This window comes from Pungitius pungitius, chromosome 1 (assembly GCF_949316345.1).
Source record: "Pungitius pungitius chromosome 1, fPunPun2.1, whole genome shotgun sequence".
NCBI classification, from domain to species: domain Eukaryota; kingdom Metazoa; phylum Chordata; class Actinopteri; order Perciformes; family Gasterosteidae; genus Pungitius; species Pungitius pungitius.
In genome coordinates, this window is record NC_084900.1 from 30,046,111 (window position 1) to 30,060,921 (window position 14,811).

Below are 14,811 nucleotides of genomic sequence, written 5' to 3' on the forward strand. Positions count from 1 at the left end.
TCTGTTCACATCCTTTACTGTTTATTTTACAACAATTCCATTCAACGGTTTGAAATTACAACCCATTGAGTTATTAGTAGCGTTTTATTCAATAAGGGTATCGCATAGTGTTTCATATTGCTTTCAACGAACTAAACTATCTTCCTTGGACTTTATTGATCTTTATAACGAAACATGCATATATAAATCCGTAAAAATCTGTAATAAGCTCTTAGTTCTCATGCTGCTGGGCTACTTTATCATATATTTTTCGATCGAAGAAATACAATCTCCAATCACAAAATAAAGCAGAAAAAGAAGGGGACGAGTAAGAATAAAAAGCCATTCTAAACATCTGGCCGCACATGATGCTCGGTGTGGTTAAAGCTCGCGCCACTGCGCTCCACTGTGCATCCAACCCCCGACCAGAGGAAGGCTTCAATGTCCTCAAACTTGTCTATGTTGCTTCAAGGGGAAATGTTTCATTATGTGACATTTATCTACTAATTTGCATGTTCCACATTAGTTACTGTAGCGGCTGTATAGTTTAAAATAATCCCCCCCCCCCCTCCCTCTCACTTTCTCTCGTTCAGATGACAGTTAAAGGAAGTGGGCTTTTGTAAAAAAGGATTTAATGATAGCCATCCTACGTTTATACTCCAGCCTTATCTGAAGGTGCTCAAACGAGTTTCCTGGAGCAGTCATGCGACTCCGAGCAGATTAGAGCTCCAATCCGGATAAAGGGGGCCTTTTATATACAAATCAACTTCAAATCACTTTTTAAGCCACTTAGATATACACGCCGTGGCAGAATGCTAATGCACTTTTCATTGCTGCAGCTTAGGGAATGGAAGGAGATTAGATGAATCGGTGTCACTATGCGAACCGTGGTCGAGGGGGGTTTTAACTTCATTTTATAAAAGTAGCCCATGCAATGTCTTGAGTACAACAGCAGTGGTTACCAACGTGTACGGCCGGGTCTAGAAAACATTTATATGAGACATAATGGCAGTCTCCCTCCAGGAGTGATTGACCTGTTGATTCAGTATTATGCTAATGATCGATCCGATGCCGAGCTGCCACATCACTAACCAAGTGCCAATAGAAGGCCCGAGTATCTGGTTTCATTGGCCTGTCATTAGGGAGCACGGAGAACGGATTTAAATAGATAATTGGCATGCTGTTTGGTCATAAATATACATCCGAGTATTTAAAAGCCATTTATTAAGGCCACACTTCCAATAAGGCCTCAGAACCCATTTCAATGAGTCACTAGAGCGTTTATATTTCCATTTGGGTCATGTCAGACCATGTGACAACGTGTATTATCCCAAAAGCCCAAAATATCTGACCTGTCACAATTTATGCATTAACATTTTATACTCCGAAACAAAGACTTTGGGGTGACAACGTGCAGTTGTTTCTAACCCAACAGTGAGAAACAGCCGCTGTGATGGAGTGGAGGAAGGGGGACCCATGACTAAGAACAGTATTGTTGGAGGGGCTGTTAGTGGAGCCGCCTGCCTGCTGCTGCCTCCCTGTCGTACAGTGGAACCAGCAGCTCTCCCCTCCCCCCATCCATCATTTATCTCAGCCCTTTATGAACACAATCACTTTGACTTTACATATTTCATTTAGCCAAGTCCTTCTGTTCGTTCTCTCCAAAAATGGAATACTAAACGACACATAATGTGCCGGCCCACCAATGCAAAAGCTGAGTCTAAATACATTATTCTATATCCCATGAATTATCCTTAGAAGATTGTGTATTTTAGATGTTCTCAACTTGAGACCATTGTGCTCGTGCGTAAAAAGTTAGGACGCGCCCTTTAACGCGTGGACAAATGGTCACATAATAATAAAACGATTAACTGGTGATCCAACTTTCACGTTGGCCAATATTTTGCAAACAGCCGCCTGTGGAGGCATCTCCTCCCCTCCCCTCTTTCTCTCCCCCCCCCCTCCCGTTTACTCTCGCCCTCGAGCTCCTCTGTTCTCCGTCTTCACTCTCCGGTCGTTTGGCGGTGCATCGATAATACTCCACTCCTCTTCTCTCTTTTTTGTTTGTATTCTTATGCAGTACAGGACTTTGCTACGAGTGTTTTAATGTCACGTCGCGTAAGACGCTTAACGAAATGGAGCCATCAAACAGACTCCGTTGGGACCAATTCCTGATTTTGGCAGCAGCACTTATGTCACCTGCATTAACGTGAGTGCACTTGAGAGCACCAGGATAGTTGATGTTGCGCGCGGCTTCTTGCTACATGGAATTCGGCAAGAGTTGAGGGAAGTTGTGTAAGACTGAATGATTTAAACGGATATTTAACAGTTACAAAATAGAAATATCTGTGATTTCACAGGCGGATTCTGTGTAATATTGAGAAAGTGGAATCAGTATTTTCTAATTGTCTATGCCATTAAGAGATCAATTTAAATTCAAGTATTGTTATTTCTCCAAAAGATGTAACTGCAAGTAACTCCCCGCTTTTTAGGCTTTGCAGATGGATGATCTGTTTAGGATTATGTTTTTTTAAGCAACATCTGAAGAAACTGCAGTAAATGCTTGCGCAATTGCTTTACACATTTTATTGCTAATTATATGCAGCAGATATATTCAGACAAGATTAATTTTGTAGTATGTCCTTCTTGAATCTGGGTTTGTATTTTCCCTGTATCAAAAGCATCTCTTCATTGCCACATACTTCTCTGGATTTGACTAATGAAATCCTAACTAGCTGTGATGAACTCCCAACACCCACCAGCTCTCTTTCTCTCTCTCTCTCTCTCTCTCTCTCTCTCTTTCACTCTGCAGGGTGCTGTGTAATGATATCCTCAGCCTGAGGGTGGCAGGAGATCCAGTGCTAACCCCTAATTCAGTGTGCCTGAGGCTGGCAGGCCTCAGCAAACGTCAGATGCGGATGTGTGTGCGAAGCCCCGATGTGACAGCCTCGGCTCTGCAGGGTATCCAGGTGGCCATCCACGAATGCCAGCATCAGCTCAGAGATCAACGCTGGAACTGCTCTTCGCTCGAGGGCCTTGGCAAGCTTCCCCACCACAACACCATCCTCAACAGGGGTGAGCGCTTGAGGCAAGCTAATGGTGGTCAAAATATGACCTGCGGTCTGTGGGGCGGGTAGGACTAGCTCTGAGAGTTCTGCAAACAAATGCAGAGCTAATTCACATCTTCATTTTTTGTCATCTTCAACTCTTTGAGTGTGTGTGTCCCCTGCTCCCAGGTTTTCGCGAGAGTGCCTTCTCTGTGGCATTGATGGCAGCGGGTGTGGCTCACTCTGTGGCCTCGGCGTGCAGCATGGGCAAGCTAGGGGGGTGTGGCTGTGAGGCCAAGCGTCGCCAGGACGACGAGAAGATCAGGCTGAAACTCACACAGCTGCAGCTGCAGACCCTGCAGAAGGGTGGGGTAGGCCTCGGCATGACCCGAACGTTACCCTCCGAGCTAAACGGTCACCATGGCGACCTGCCCGCTTACCTGCGCTCCACCCATCCCTCTGCCCTTCTCAAGCCATTGCCAGATGAGTTAACCTCCGTGCAGGAGACGTGGGAGTGGGGGGGCTGCCGTCATGACGTCAATGTCGGGGACCGTTTTTCCAGGGACTGGCTCGACTCCCGCGGATCTCCAAGAGACATTCACGCCCGCATGAGGATACATAACAACCGAGTTGGACGGCAGGTGAGTGACGATGCCTGGAGAGCAGAGTTACTCGGCACTGGCACACATCTCTTTCAGGGCCATTGTTGCATTTCGGCCTTGTCACATCATTGACCTTTCTATGCACACAGATCGTGACTGACAACATGAAGAGGAAGTGCAAATGCCACGGCACATCGGGGAGCTGTCAGTTTAAGACCTGCTGGCATGTGTCTCCCGAGTTCCGGCTTGTGGGTTCTCTGCTCAAGGAAAAGTTCCTGTCAGCCATCTTCGTCAACTCCCAGAACAAGAACAACGGGGTTTTCAACCCTCGGACAGGAAACGGCGCCGGCAGGAGCGCAGCGGGACTCCACGGAGGGCGCCGTCGAACCATGTCGAGGGAGCTTGTGTTCTTTGACAAGTCTCCTGACTTCTGCGAGCGCGACGCGTCCGTGGACTCTCCGGGTACTCAAGGACGCATCTGCAACAAAACCAGCCACGGCACCGACAGCTGCGGCGCGCTGTGTTGTGGCCGTGGACACAACATCCTAAAACAGACACGCAGCGAGCGCTGCAATTGCAGATTCCACTGGTGTTGCTACGTGCTGTGTGAGGAGTGTCGTCTCACGGAGTGGGTCAACGTGTGCAAGTAAATTCCAGTTCTCCCAGTCGCGTCTGCCTTTACCACATCCAGAACTCAAGATGGCCAGCCTGATCCCTCGGCCCACTCCCTTTGTTTGAGCTTTTGTTTTTGCTCGTCGTGTAGCTCTCCCAGAGAATCTGTTTACCCCCCCCCCCCCCCCCACCCCTGCTCCTTCTTTTTGGTCCATCATCTGGGATATATTTGCTCTTTGTAGCCGCTGTTATTCTCGAAAATGCCAAGTCAGAGATTGAAGAGGTGACTCATGTCATTTGTCTCGCCGTGGGCTGTTTAGAGGCTGTCCTCTCAGTCATGAAAACAGGCTGTAACCTGTTCTTTCACGCAAAACAAAGACAAGCAGAGGATCGTTTCCATGCCAACATCTCATTGTACAGTAGTTGTGTATTTGAATGTTTACATGTATATTTGTAAATTATTTTTAATATTATCATTGTGTTGAAGTCTTTTTTTGTTCTGGTTACTGACAGACTGGTGCGGGGTGAGTGGCAAAGGATGGTGAACCAGGGCTGTCAGACAAAAAGGTCCCATCACAATTTACAACATTTAACCATTTAACTCCTTTAATGATCTCCGAGACATATACTCCATTTTTATATTTTGCACCTGTGACTCCGACAAGGATCATTATTTGGAGGTCCGTCAAAAAACATTTCTAGACCAGGCTTTTATTAATATGAGAAAACAAGATAAAGGACAATGGTTTCTTTTTAAGAAATGATATATTTGAACCGGGAACTCAAAAGCTTTTTCAAATTCTGTCCCTCCTGCTGAATAACTTCCTCCTGATGTATTTACACCATCTCAACAATAGTAAGAACTTCATGAGTGGTCGCTTGTGTTCATGTCTTTCATGAACGTGTGTCCCTTTTCCCATGAGATCACGACTGGGCTTTTGTTATTCCGTGCCTGCCTTTGTCGGTTTCATCGGTCCGAGCACTCCTTAGATTATTCCCACATGCAGTACATGTCAAAGTGAGGGATGGACCTGCTTCAGTCTTGAACGGATGCTGAAGGGTGTGTGTGTCTCTCGCTGTGTCATTTTTGGGGGGGTAAGTCCTACTACAGAATTGGGAGGTGAGAGCCCTTTTATGGTCACTTCATGCGGAGAGAAGGCCTTTTTATAGCTGCAGGATATTGTTTCTTCAAAGTATGACTTTTATTACTGGAGAAAAGCATCGACCGAGAGAGTGGGGCTGATTGCACCAGACTTTTCTTTGTGATCATCGGAGGGGATCATCTGTACAGAGTTCATAAGCAAGGAAGGGACGTTGTGTCCCTGTTACCCGGAAGACAGACTTCACAAATATAACCACTGGCACGTAAACGAATGCATGCGTTTATGTAAAAAGACACTTGCATTTAGGAACACAAGCACTGACGCACAATCAAAAACATGCGTGATGATGCAGACATGAACTGTCGGACCCGAATGATTTGCCATTTTATTCTCGTTATGCTGCAGATTTAGCAAAACTCTCATGTCAACTCAGACTGAATTTATGATTGCAGCATTCTTAGATATCTCAGATGATCCAAACTCCATGCTCTGTCCGCCATATAAGATTTAATGGCAATTAAGTGTCGGTTGTATGGACTCCTGAGGAATGGCAGTGGCTGAATCGACTGTCTGTTTGGTATTTAGTGGGGGAATAGAAGAGAGACAGTGACTTGTATGGAATGATAAGGTAATGGCTTTCTGGTTTGCATTTCTTCTTTCCTTTATCATTTCACCCTGGAGCGGCTAAGAAAAGGGAATTTCCTGTCACTGTTGTTCCCATGTGTCAGACAGAGGTTGTTGGACAGTCTGGGATTGGTTTCTCTTTTTCCCCCTTTCCCATTCTCCCCCTCATCACTGCAGACATAGACACATGCACAGCAACACATTGAATGCCCCCCAGAGTAATGACAACCAGACTGGGCTGAAATTAAAGAGAGGGAGAAAGAGAGAGGAAGTCGGGAGATAAAAGTTACCCATTTTGATTGACAGGATGATTATATATATAAAGTAAGGCGATTTAGTGTGTTTAGTTGGATATAAAGATTGGGAGATATATGCGCGCTGTACGTATGGCAAAGATGCAAAAGCAAAGGACAAATGGGATATGGAGAATGGGGTGAATAAAGTGTACTCTGTATAAATACAGGCCTCAAAACATCTGCTTCTTAACTCCCCTTTCGTTTTTGATGTGGGACCAGAAGAGAAGGAGAGCGGGAGGAAAAACACAAGGAGCCAGCTACCCAGAACATCAAAGCCCCTGCCCTCAACGCGCAGGCCCTCATTAGTTCAGCTAGCAGAACCGACGAGACTTGTGATTGTGTTTGCTGGGGTGCACGCTGGCATACACTTCAGAGAAAAGGCTCCTTTAAGTCATAGTTCCCCACCCCACCTCTTCTGCCACTACCCGAGCCCGCTGCCCCTGTAACCCTCTCCTAAGTCCTCGCTCACACACCAACTCGGCAGGCCCCCATCATCCACTCCACCCCTTAATCTGGTCTGCAGCTGCAAACATCTGCTCCCCTCTTTATTCCTCTGACTTTACCACAGAGTTGATAAACACATCTATCACTAGACCACTCACACAACAGAGGTGGAGAGGAGGGGGGGTTGTTGGATCCACCTGTGACGCTGGTCTCATGAATGTCATTTAATCACACTGGGATCTTTTCGTGGTGAGTGGGTTAAACCCACACCCAAAAGGGAGGTAGGTTCTACTCCTACTTGGTATTGCCACTTGTAAAATCACGTAAATGCACAGTATCATCTTTTGAAATGCCTGAGTAAAATAAAAAAAATCAATACTCAAGGTTGGTAACCTGCTATGATATTGATTCAGTCAGTCAGTCCAGTCACCTCAATGTCTGTGACACAAAGAGGGTTGCTGTCCCTGGGCATCCTATTACAGTAAGCTGTTTATTTATTCATTAAGAGGATTCCCGTTTGAATTATTCAAGTTTTCCTGCGGACACCCTGTTACATTTCATATTGGCTTAGATGTTGGTCTTCCGTGTTACACCACATAAATAGCATTATTATTATGACTTCCAAAGTTAGAGAGGATATTGTGTGATTGAAAAGGGACACTATTTGAGGAAAAAGGTGTCAAAGCAGGTAGATTTTGATGCTAAAAACTATTATTCACACTCACATATAGCTTTTGTCAAGCCCAGCGCCTGGCTTTTAACAAGCCATCCGGATGGCAAACGTGAGAGGGGCTCGCGACAGTCCAACTCTCGCGAGAACGCACGTTGTCACGGCACTTGCTCATCGCGAGACTATCATCCAGTCCTCTGCCTGAGTCCAGCTGCCTTCCTGCCGTTGACGGGTAAGTGAACGTGATGCAAATGGTGAAAATGCTCCCAGATTTATTGTGACAATGCAGGTCACCGCGGCGTGTCGGTCGCTGCTTTGACACCGCGTGACTCTAAAAATTGAACCGCCGTTAAATCGTCGACCTCGGGCCGACTGGTTGGGTTTGTCGTGACCGTCATTACAGGTTCATTACAGCACACAATATGTGCACGGAGAATTCACAGCTTCAGTATTGAAGACATCTGCTAACATTGGCGCTACCGTAACCCCGCACATACAACTGTCATTTAATGCCGTGCTTACGTTAGCTGGCTCATTGGCAGCCATCGCCTGCTGGCACTGCAGCATCAGCCGCCTTCACGTTATGACTAAGGGGGAACCAACGTTACATGGATGTGCGCCCACTGCAGCAGGCTAGCAGCTACAGCCGGTGCACTCTAAATAAATGAATGGATGCGATAAGGTAATCAGTCACAGGCATCTGTCTCGAAAAAAAGAAATCATAAAAGAATACAGGCTTTCCCCCTGCTGCTTGCACATGAGGCTGTGGGGTCATTTTCTTAAATCTAATTTTGAAATAGGAATAAGAAAAAATGCCCCCCTTGTTAGGATATGTGAGCAGGAGTTGACAGCAGAGGTGAGCCGTTAAAGGGGCCATACCTAGTAGACAGGAAGCAGAGCCTCTCCTGCATTCTCACAACCGGAGGTTATGTGTCACTCAATGTAATACGAATTGATTGTTACACTAGCGTTGATTCAATTGCAGTAAACAGTTTAAAATGGTTGTTACTCTGCACCACGTGAAAGCTGATCCACGTGACGGAGATCCAGTGCGCTTCGGGGGTCGGGCCACCTGCTGAGGTGTGAACCATTATTTTATTGGCTTTCCTCTGAGGTGGCTTCTGTCCCTGACGACGTGGTAATGTTCAGAGTTGCTTTTGAAGAGCGTGTTCTGTGTGTGTGTGTGGTTTTTAACTACATGTGGTTCACCTACCAGTGTTGTTGCTATAAATGGAAAGCGCTCTCTTAAGTTCCCTCCCTGTGTAACAGTTCTGTTGCAGTTGAGGTGAGAGCTGCCAGCCATCATGGGGAACATCTTTGGCAATCTGTTAAAGAGCCTGATAGGCAAGAAGGAGATGAGGATCCTCATGGTGGGGCTGGACGCTGCAGGGAAAACCACCATCCTCTACAAGCTGAAGCTTGGGGAGATTGTCACTACCATCCCCACAATCGGTGTGTGAGAAAGTAATTCATCACTGATAGCGTTAGTCCAAACACTTTCCTGCTGAGTTCCTTGACTGATTTTGATTCGTTTCTCATTCAGGTTTCAATGTAGAGACAGTGGAGTACAAGAACATCAGCTTCACTGTGTGGGATGTGGGTGGCCAGGACAAGATCCGTCCCCTGTGGAGGCACTACTTCCAGAACACCCAGGGTGAGCCAGACCAGCGGCCCCTCAGATGAGGGTCATCAGGATTCACCTTTCAGCCATGTTGGACTTTGCAGGACTGCTGTGGCGGATCCTGCAGCAAAATCTCACCCTGAGCACCTGAGAGCAGATCTGACTAATGTTTTAGATGAGGTCATTTGCAAACAGCCACTGACTGATTATCATCATCTTAGTCATGTTGTTGAAAGCCTTTGCAATGAAAGAACTTGGTTTAGCCACATTTACCATTGTGATGTCAGCCCAGTTTTCAGTGGGATGAAATGGACTCTGGGGATAGCAGCAGTGAGAGCCTTTTTTTTTTTATTTAACTATTTTATTTAACTGTTAAAAAGACGTTGACCTCTCCTTACAGGTTTGATCTTTGTGGTGGACAGCAATGATCGTGAGCGGGTGAACGAAGCTCGGGAGGAACTGATGAGGATGCTGGCTGAGGACGAGCTGCGGGACGCCGTTCTTCTCATCTTTGCCAACAAACAGGTACGCCGGCTTGTGTCTCCTCCTCCGTAAACGACTCTTTCTGCACGTTTGCACCACCTGAGGCCTTTTGATCGACGGGCCTGATGTGATTTTGCGCAGGACTTGCCCAATGCCATGAATGCGGCAGAGATCACAGACAAGCTGGGGCTGCACTCCCTACGCCACCGCAACTGGTACATTCAGGCCACCTGTGCCACCAGTGGCGACGGCCTCTACGAGGGGCTGGACTGGCTGGCCAATCAGCTGAAGAACAAAAAGTGAAGGGCCTGGTCTGAAGCGGGGACGAGCCTGGGTGCCAGCTCCAGGTAGTGATCATAGCGGATCCATTGTGTTTACATGGAGAGGCGGTGCCGGAAAGCTCCCAGGAGGGGATCATTAAATTCTCCTTTCTTTATTAATAGTTTCATTTGTTTGGATCTGCGGTGAGTGTTTTAAAATATTCATAAACCAATGGTGTTGAGTTTGACCTAAATCACTTACATTCTTTATGCTCAATACATAAATATTGGGATGTTATGGTATAATGTTACTGTAAAGATATGTACGTCCCCTAATTTGCAGTCTCTTTAACCTTTGACCTACATCATCTTTAATTTGTTCAGAAATGTGATGATGTAGGCTCATGATGGCAGAGCAACCGCAAGATACATTAAACTCAATGTAAATGATAAAGAATGTCATAATAGTATAGTTGGAGTACTACTACTATCTAAGAATAATAACACATTGTTAAAAAAAATGTTTACTTATAAAGGCTCAGATAAATGTGAAGTTGTCCTTTTCTGTCCATATTTGTGTTTAATACCAAATCATGTGATTCAGAGCTCAATCTGTGCAAAATACACATTTCAATTCTGTTTTAGATTTAATGCAAATAGGTTTATTTGAATTCTACTTATTTTATTAAACACACTAGATGACATACTCTTTAGTCTCAAAGATTTCATATTTTGGTGAACATGTATTTATTAATTTATCTGTAAGTTTGTTTATTGTTTTTATTATTATATTATTATTTATGTGTATGCATAAAGTGGTTTTGTTTTGTATATGTGCATATACTGTTAAGGCAGCTGCGGAAAAAAAAGGTGTCCTGTTATCACTGTACATTATCGCCTCATAACCTGCATGGGGACATGCCAGTACTGGGCTCATGGGCTTGTAAGAGCTGTGAACGACTCCAGGCCGCTGCTGTAAATAAAGATTTGTGCTAAGTTGACTTGCCTGACTCAATAAGGGTTAAAACATTGTGTCTGGTACCAGTGAGGTATGGTAGCCGAGCTGATACAGATGACAGAACATGGACACTGTACCAGCTCCGTGGCTTTGGAAAAAAAAAATGCTGCTATTGGCCTGTGGATATTGATGCAGCAGAGCATGTAATTGGCAATATCAGAGCGCTAACATGATTTTTGAATGTTCATTTTTAAGTCGGTTTGTGCGAGTAGCTGCGCTATATCCCTGCAAAGAACTCACATTGCCTGTCATTCTGACTTATTCATCCCTAGTTGACGTGACATTATAAGCCTTTCCTGTGTTAGCTGTATCTCTGTGCAGTATGTTGCACAAAATATCCCGATGCATTATAGCTGTACAAAATGTAATGTCTGTTTTTCTCTTGTATTTTTGAATGGAGTATTTATTTATTGTGAACAAAAAGGCAAGTGTTGATTTTAGTGATATATTTCTTCATTTACTAACTAGATCGGTTGTCTTTTTGAGTGTTCACACATATCGTATCAAATGAAAAAAATAGGAGAGAGGATGACAATAATACTGCATCTCAAGGCATGTTAATACTGTACAAGATCTGTAATAAAGGTGAATTATAATAGCCTGTTTCCCTCAGACTACATTTGTTAGTCCAAATGAATGCTTCTGGTTGGAACAATGCTGTAGTGTTGAATGCTATGGATTTAGTGTCAAGTTTACCGAACAACCCTTCTAATATGCAAAAGCATGTTTTTTTATGTCAACTGTATATACACTCACCGGCCACTTTATTAGGTACACCTGTCCAACTGCTCGTTAACACTTAATTTCTAAGCAGCCAATCACATGGCGGCAACTCAGTGCATTTAGGCATGTAGACATTGTCAAGACAATCTCCTGCAGTTCAAACCGAGCATCAGTATGGGGAAGAAAGGTGATTTGAGTGACTTTGAACGTGGCATGATTGTTGGTGCCAGAAGGGCTGGTCTGAGTATTTCAGAAACTGCTAATCTACTGGGATTCTCACGCACAACCATCTCTAGGGTTTACAGAGAATGGTCCGAAAAAGAAAAAACATCCAGTGAGCGGCAGTTCTGTGGGCGGAAATGCCTTGTTGATGCCAGAGGTCAGAGGAGAATGGCCAGACTGGTTCGAGCTGATAGAAGGGCAACAGTGACTCAAATAACCACCCGTTACAACCAAGGTGGGCATAAGAGCATCTCTGAACGCACAGTACGTCCAACTTTGAGGCAGATGGGCTACAGCAGCAGAAGACCACACCGGGTGCCACTCCTTTCAGCTAAGAACAGGAAACTGAGGCTACAATTTGCACAAGCTCATCGAAATTGGACAATCGAAGATTGGAAAAACGTTGCCTGGTCTGATGAGTCTCGATTTCTGCTGCGACATTCGGATGGTAGGGTCAGAATTTGGCGTCTACAACATGAAAGCATGGATCCATCCTGCCTTGTATCAACGGTTCAGGCTGGTGGTGGTGGTGTCACGGTGTGGGGAATATTTTCTTGGCACTCTTTGGGCCCCTTGGTACCAATTGAGCATCGTTGCAACGCCACAGCCTACCTGAGTATTGTTGCTGACCATGTCCATCCCTTTATGACCACAATGTACCCAACTTCTGATGGCTACTTTCAGCAGGATAATGCGCCATGTCATAAAGCTGGAATCATCTCAGACTGGTTTCTTGAACATGACAATGAGTTCGCTGTACTCAAATGGCCTCCACAATCAGCAGATCTCAATCCAATAGAGCATCTTTGGGATGTGGTGGAACGGGAGATTCGCATCATGGATGTGCAGCCGACAAATCTGCGGCAGCTGTGTGATGCCATCATGTCAATATGGACCAAACTCCCTGAGGAATGCTTCCAGCACCTTGTTGAATCTATGCCACGAAGAATTGAGGCAGTTCTGAAGGCAAAAGGGGGTCCAACCCGTTACTAGCATGGGGTACCTAATAAAGTGGCCGGTGAGTGTATGTCTTTGTAAAAAGAAATGGAGTGTTGTTGATACACCTGTGGGTCCGTGTGGTGACATTCAGATGGGTGTGACGATTATTATTGTGGCCTTACATTGCCAGTGGTTTCTTGCTCTTGATAACCTTTTTGCATGTCTCTCAACAAGAATAACACTCACGATAGTGTTGGCATCCTCTGTTCAATATCTATTGGCAGATTAAGAGCGAGACGGTAGAACATTCCAACACTTTGGACATTGATTTATTGAATTGGGTTGGACATTAACAAGAAGAGATGAATGAAAACAACACAAACTGGTGCAAATTTTGTTGAATGATTTAGTGATTCATCGCACATCGGTCAATCTATAACAATCAATAAAAACACCAAAACACAAATTTACTTTGCCATACTCATTTTTGTTATATTGTGTTGGATACATATTTGATTTAGTTCCTTGGTGGATGCCTCATAAGCTTATTTCTCTGTTCGTTAAGTTATAAACCCACTTTGATCGTCACACAGTGGTTTGTGCATGCACCATTATTTAAAACCCAAATATCCACTTATTTAAAATGAATTGTTGAGCATATCTGCTCAAGATTCTGAGTAAAACCGATTCAACTTATAAAATGTTCATTGTAATGGTTCCCAACTACAATCAAAGTCAGATTATGGCTTATGTAGTGGACGGCAAGAGCTGGGATAGAGCAGGTGAAATATCGGAGATGCACACAAATCTAAGTTGTCCTTTTCTTTCACCCTTTCATCAGAATCAGGTGGTTTCCCTTTGGAATTGTAGCACTCCAGAGAGAGTCGTTTTGTCTGGGCCACTCGGAGGTCCGTAAGGGAGAGTGCCGCTGTGTCTCCAGGGGTGTGACAGCAGTATGTGGGTCGGAGCTGCTCCCGGGGCCACCAGCCCCCACGGCCCCCTGCAGGTCTGCCACAATAGTAGCCCCAGGGCGGATGCCATAGCTGGGATTCCCACCCGTAACCGGGGCGCCTTCACCCAGGGCACAGACACACTGGCAGCAGCTCCACAATCAATTCATCAATCCCTGAAGGGAGTGGCAACTGCAAAAGCCCACAGAAGTCACCCCCACGGCTCGCCTTGGAAGGGACAGGGCCACCAAGGCTGACGCCATGTTGGCGATGTAAAACGGCCCGACTCGGCAGAAACCAGTAGGCCTTTATTGAAGACGCGTCTCTTCACCCGACGGCAGAGACACCCAACTGAGAATGAGAGAAAACCAAACATTTATTTGTTTAAATGTTACAGTGATATTATTTCCTATATACTGTTTTACGACACGCAGATATACATTTACACTAATTATTCATTGTGTGACTGGCTCAAATGTATTTAAACTGAGTATTGCCACTGTGTCAACAGGCAAGTCTCAACAGATCATTTTATCAGAAAAATTTGCAACTAAACTTTTGGACTCAAAGAATAATCACATAAAACAACCATGTAGGCGCAAACACTGTCCGAGAGCTCATCTTTCTCAAACCCTGCAGAGGCTCTGCTATCCAAGCACCAGAGCTTAGACTCTGTCTCCGCCTGCTGGACAGGGAGGACAAGCTATACATTAAATTGAATAGATCGTGCCGATACAAGGGGAACGAGCAGCATTGGACGGGTCCTCGCTACTCCTTGCACATCGGGGAACTGGCCGACCGGTTACAAATGCGGCCGAGGAGGCCTGCGGGCCGTCGGAAAAAGGGTTCCCAAGTCAGTGGTCGTTAACTGTGTGGAGCAAGGCCAGGAATGCCGCTTTGCAAACTTTACCTTTGACATTATCACGGTCTGCGGCCTTTTATATCAACATATAACCAGGACATTCTGATCTACCATTTCAAAATTAAAGCCTCTGAAAATACCATACATGAGCCAATTTCCTTCAAAATCTTTCACAAGACTACTTTTGGTCAATTTCAGGTAATAAATAAAAGGTAACTAAAAATAGTTTCACAGTAATTCCACTTTAGCTTTATAGTACACATCCCCAGGGTGTGACTTGGTGATAAACAGGACATGCTGATGTACCATCTCAAAAGTACGATCCATGAGCCAATTTTTCCAGTCATCCAAACCAC

At 45.1% G+C, this 14,811-nt stretch overlaps 2 protein-coding genes across 5 annotated transcripts; both read left to right on the forward strand.

Annotated features, from left to right (window-relative positions):
- The first annotated feature begins 1,980 nt into the window (after positions 1 to 1,980).
- wnt10b (wingless-type MMTV integration site family, member 10b) lies at positions 1,981 to 6,692 on the forward strand. 2 transcript variants are annotated; one of them, XM_062564628.1, is made up of 5 exons: positions 1,981 to 2,188; positions 2,792 to 3,054; positions 3,216 to 3,397; positions 3,500 to 3,667; positions 3,778 to 6,692. In XM_062564628.1, exons 1-5 carry the CDS (start codon positions 2,115 to 2,117, stop codon positions 4,276 to 4,278), a joined length of 1,188 nt encoding a protein of 395 aa, XP_062420612.1. In that variant the 5' UTR covers positions 1,981 to 2,114; the 3' UTR covers positions 4,279 to 6,692. The 2 variants fall into 2 exon arrangements, with proteins under 2 accessions (XP_062420612.1, XP_037313436.2); XM_037457539.2 differs by having other exon boundaries at positions 3,216 to 3,667.
- An 828-nt stretch (positions 6,693 to 7,520) lies between these two features.
- On the forward strand, positions 7,521 to 11,357 carry arf3a (ADP-ribosylation factor 3a). 3 transcript variants are annotated; one of them, XM_037457538.2, is made up of 5 exons: positions 7,521 to 7,609; positions 8,647 to 8,829; positions 8,921 to 9,031; positions 9,399 to 9,523; positions 9,623 to 11,357. In XM_037457538.2, exons 2-5 carry the CDS (start codon positions 8,682 to 8,684, stop codon positions 9,782 to 9,784), a joined length of 546 nt encoding a protein of 181 aa, XP_037313435.1. In that variant the 5' UTR covers positions 7,521 to 7,609; positions 8,647 to 8,681; the 3' UTR covers positions 9,785 to 11,357. The 3 variants fall into 3 exon arrangements, with proteins under 3 accessions (XP_037313435.1, XP_062420618.1, XP_062420619.1); XM_062564634.1 differs by lacking the exon at positions 7,521 to 7,609 and adding an exon at positions 8,339 to 8,515; XM_062564635.1 differs by lacking the exon at positions 7,521 to 7,609 and adding an exon at positions 8,339 to 8,457.
- The last annotated feature ends 3,454 nt before the right edge of the window (positions 11,358 to 14,811 follow it).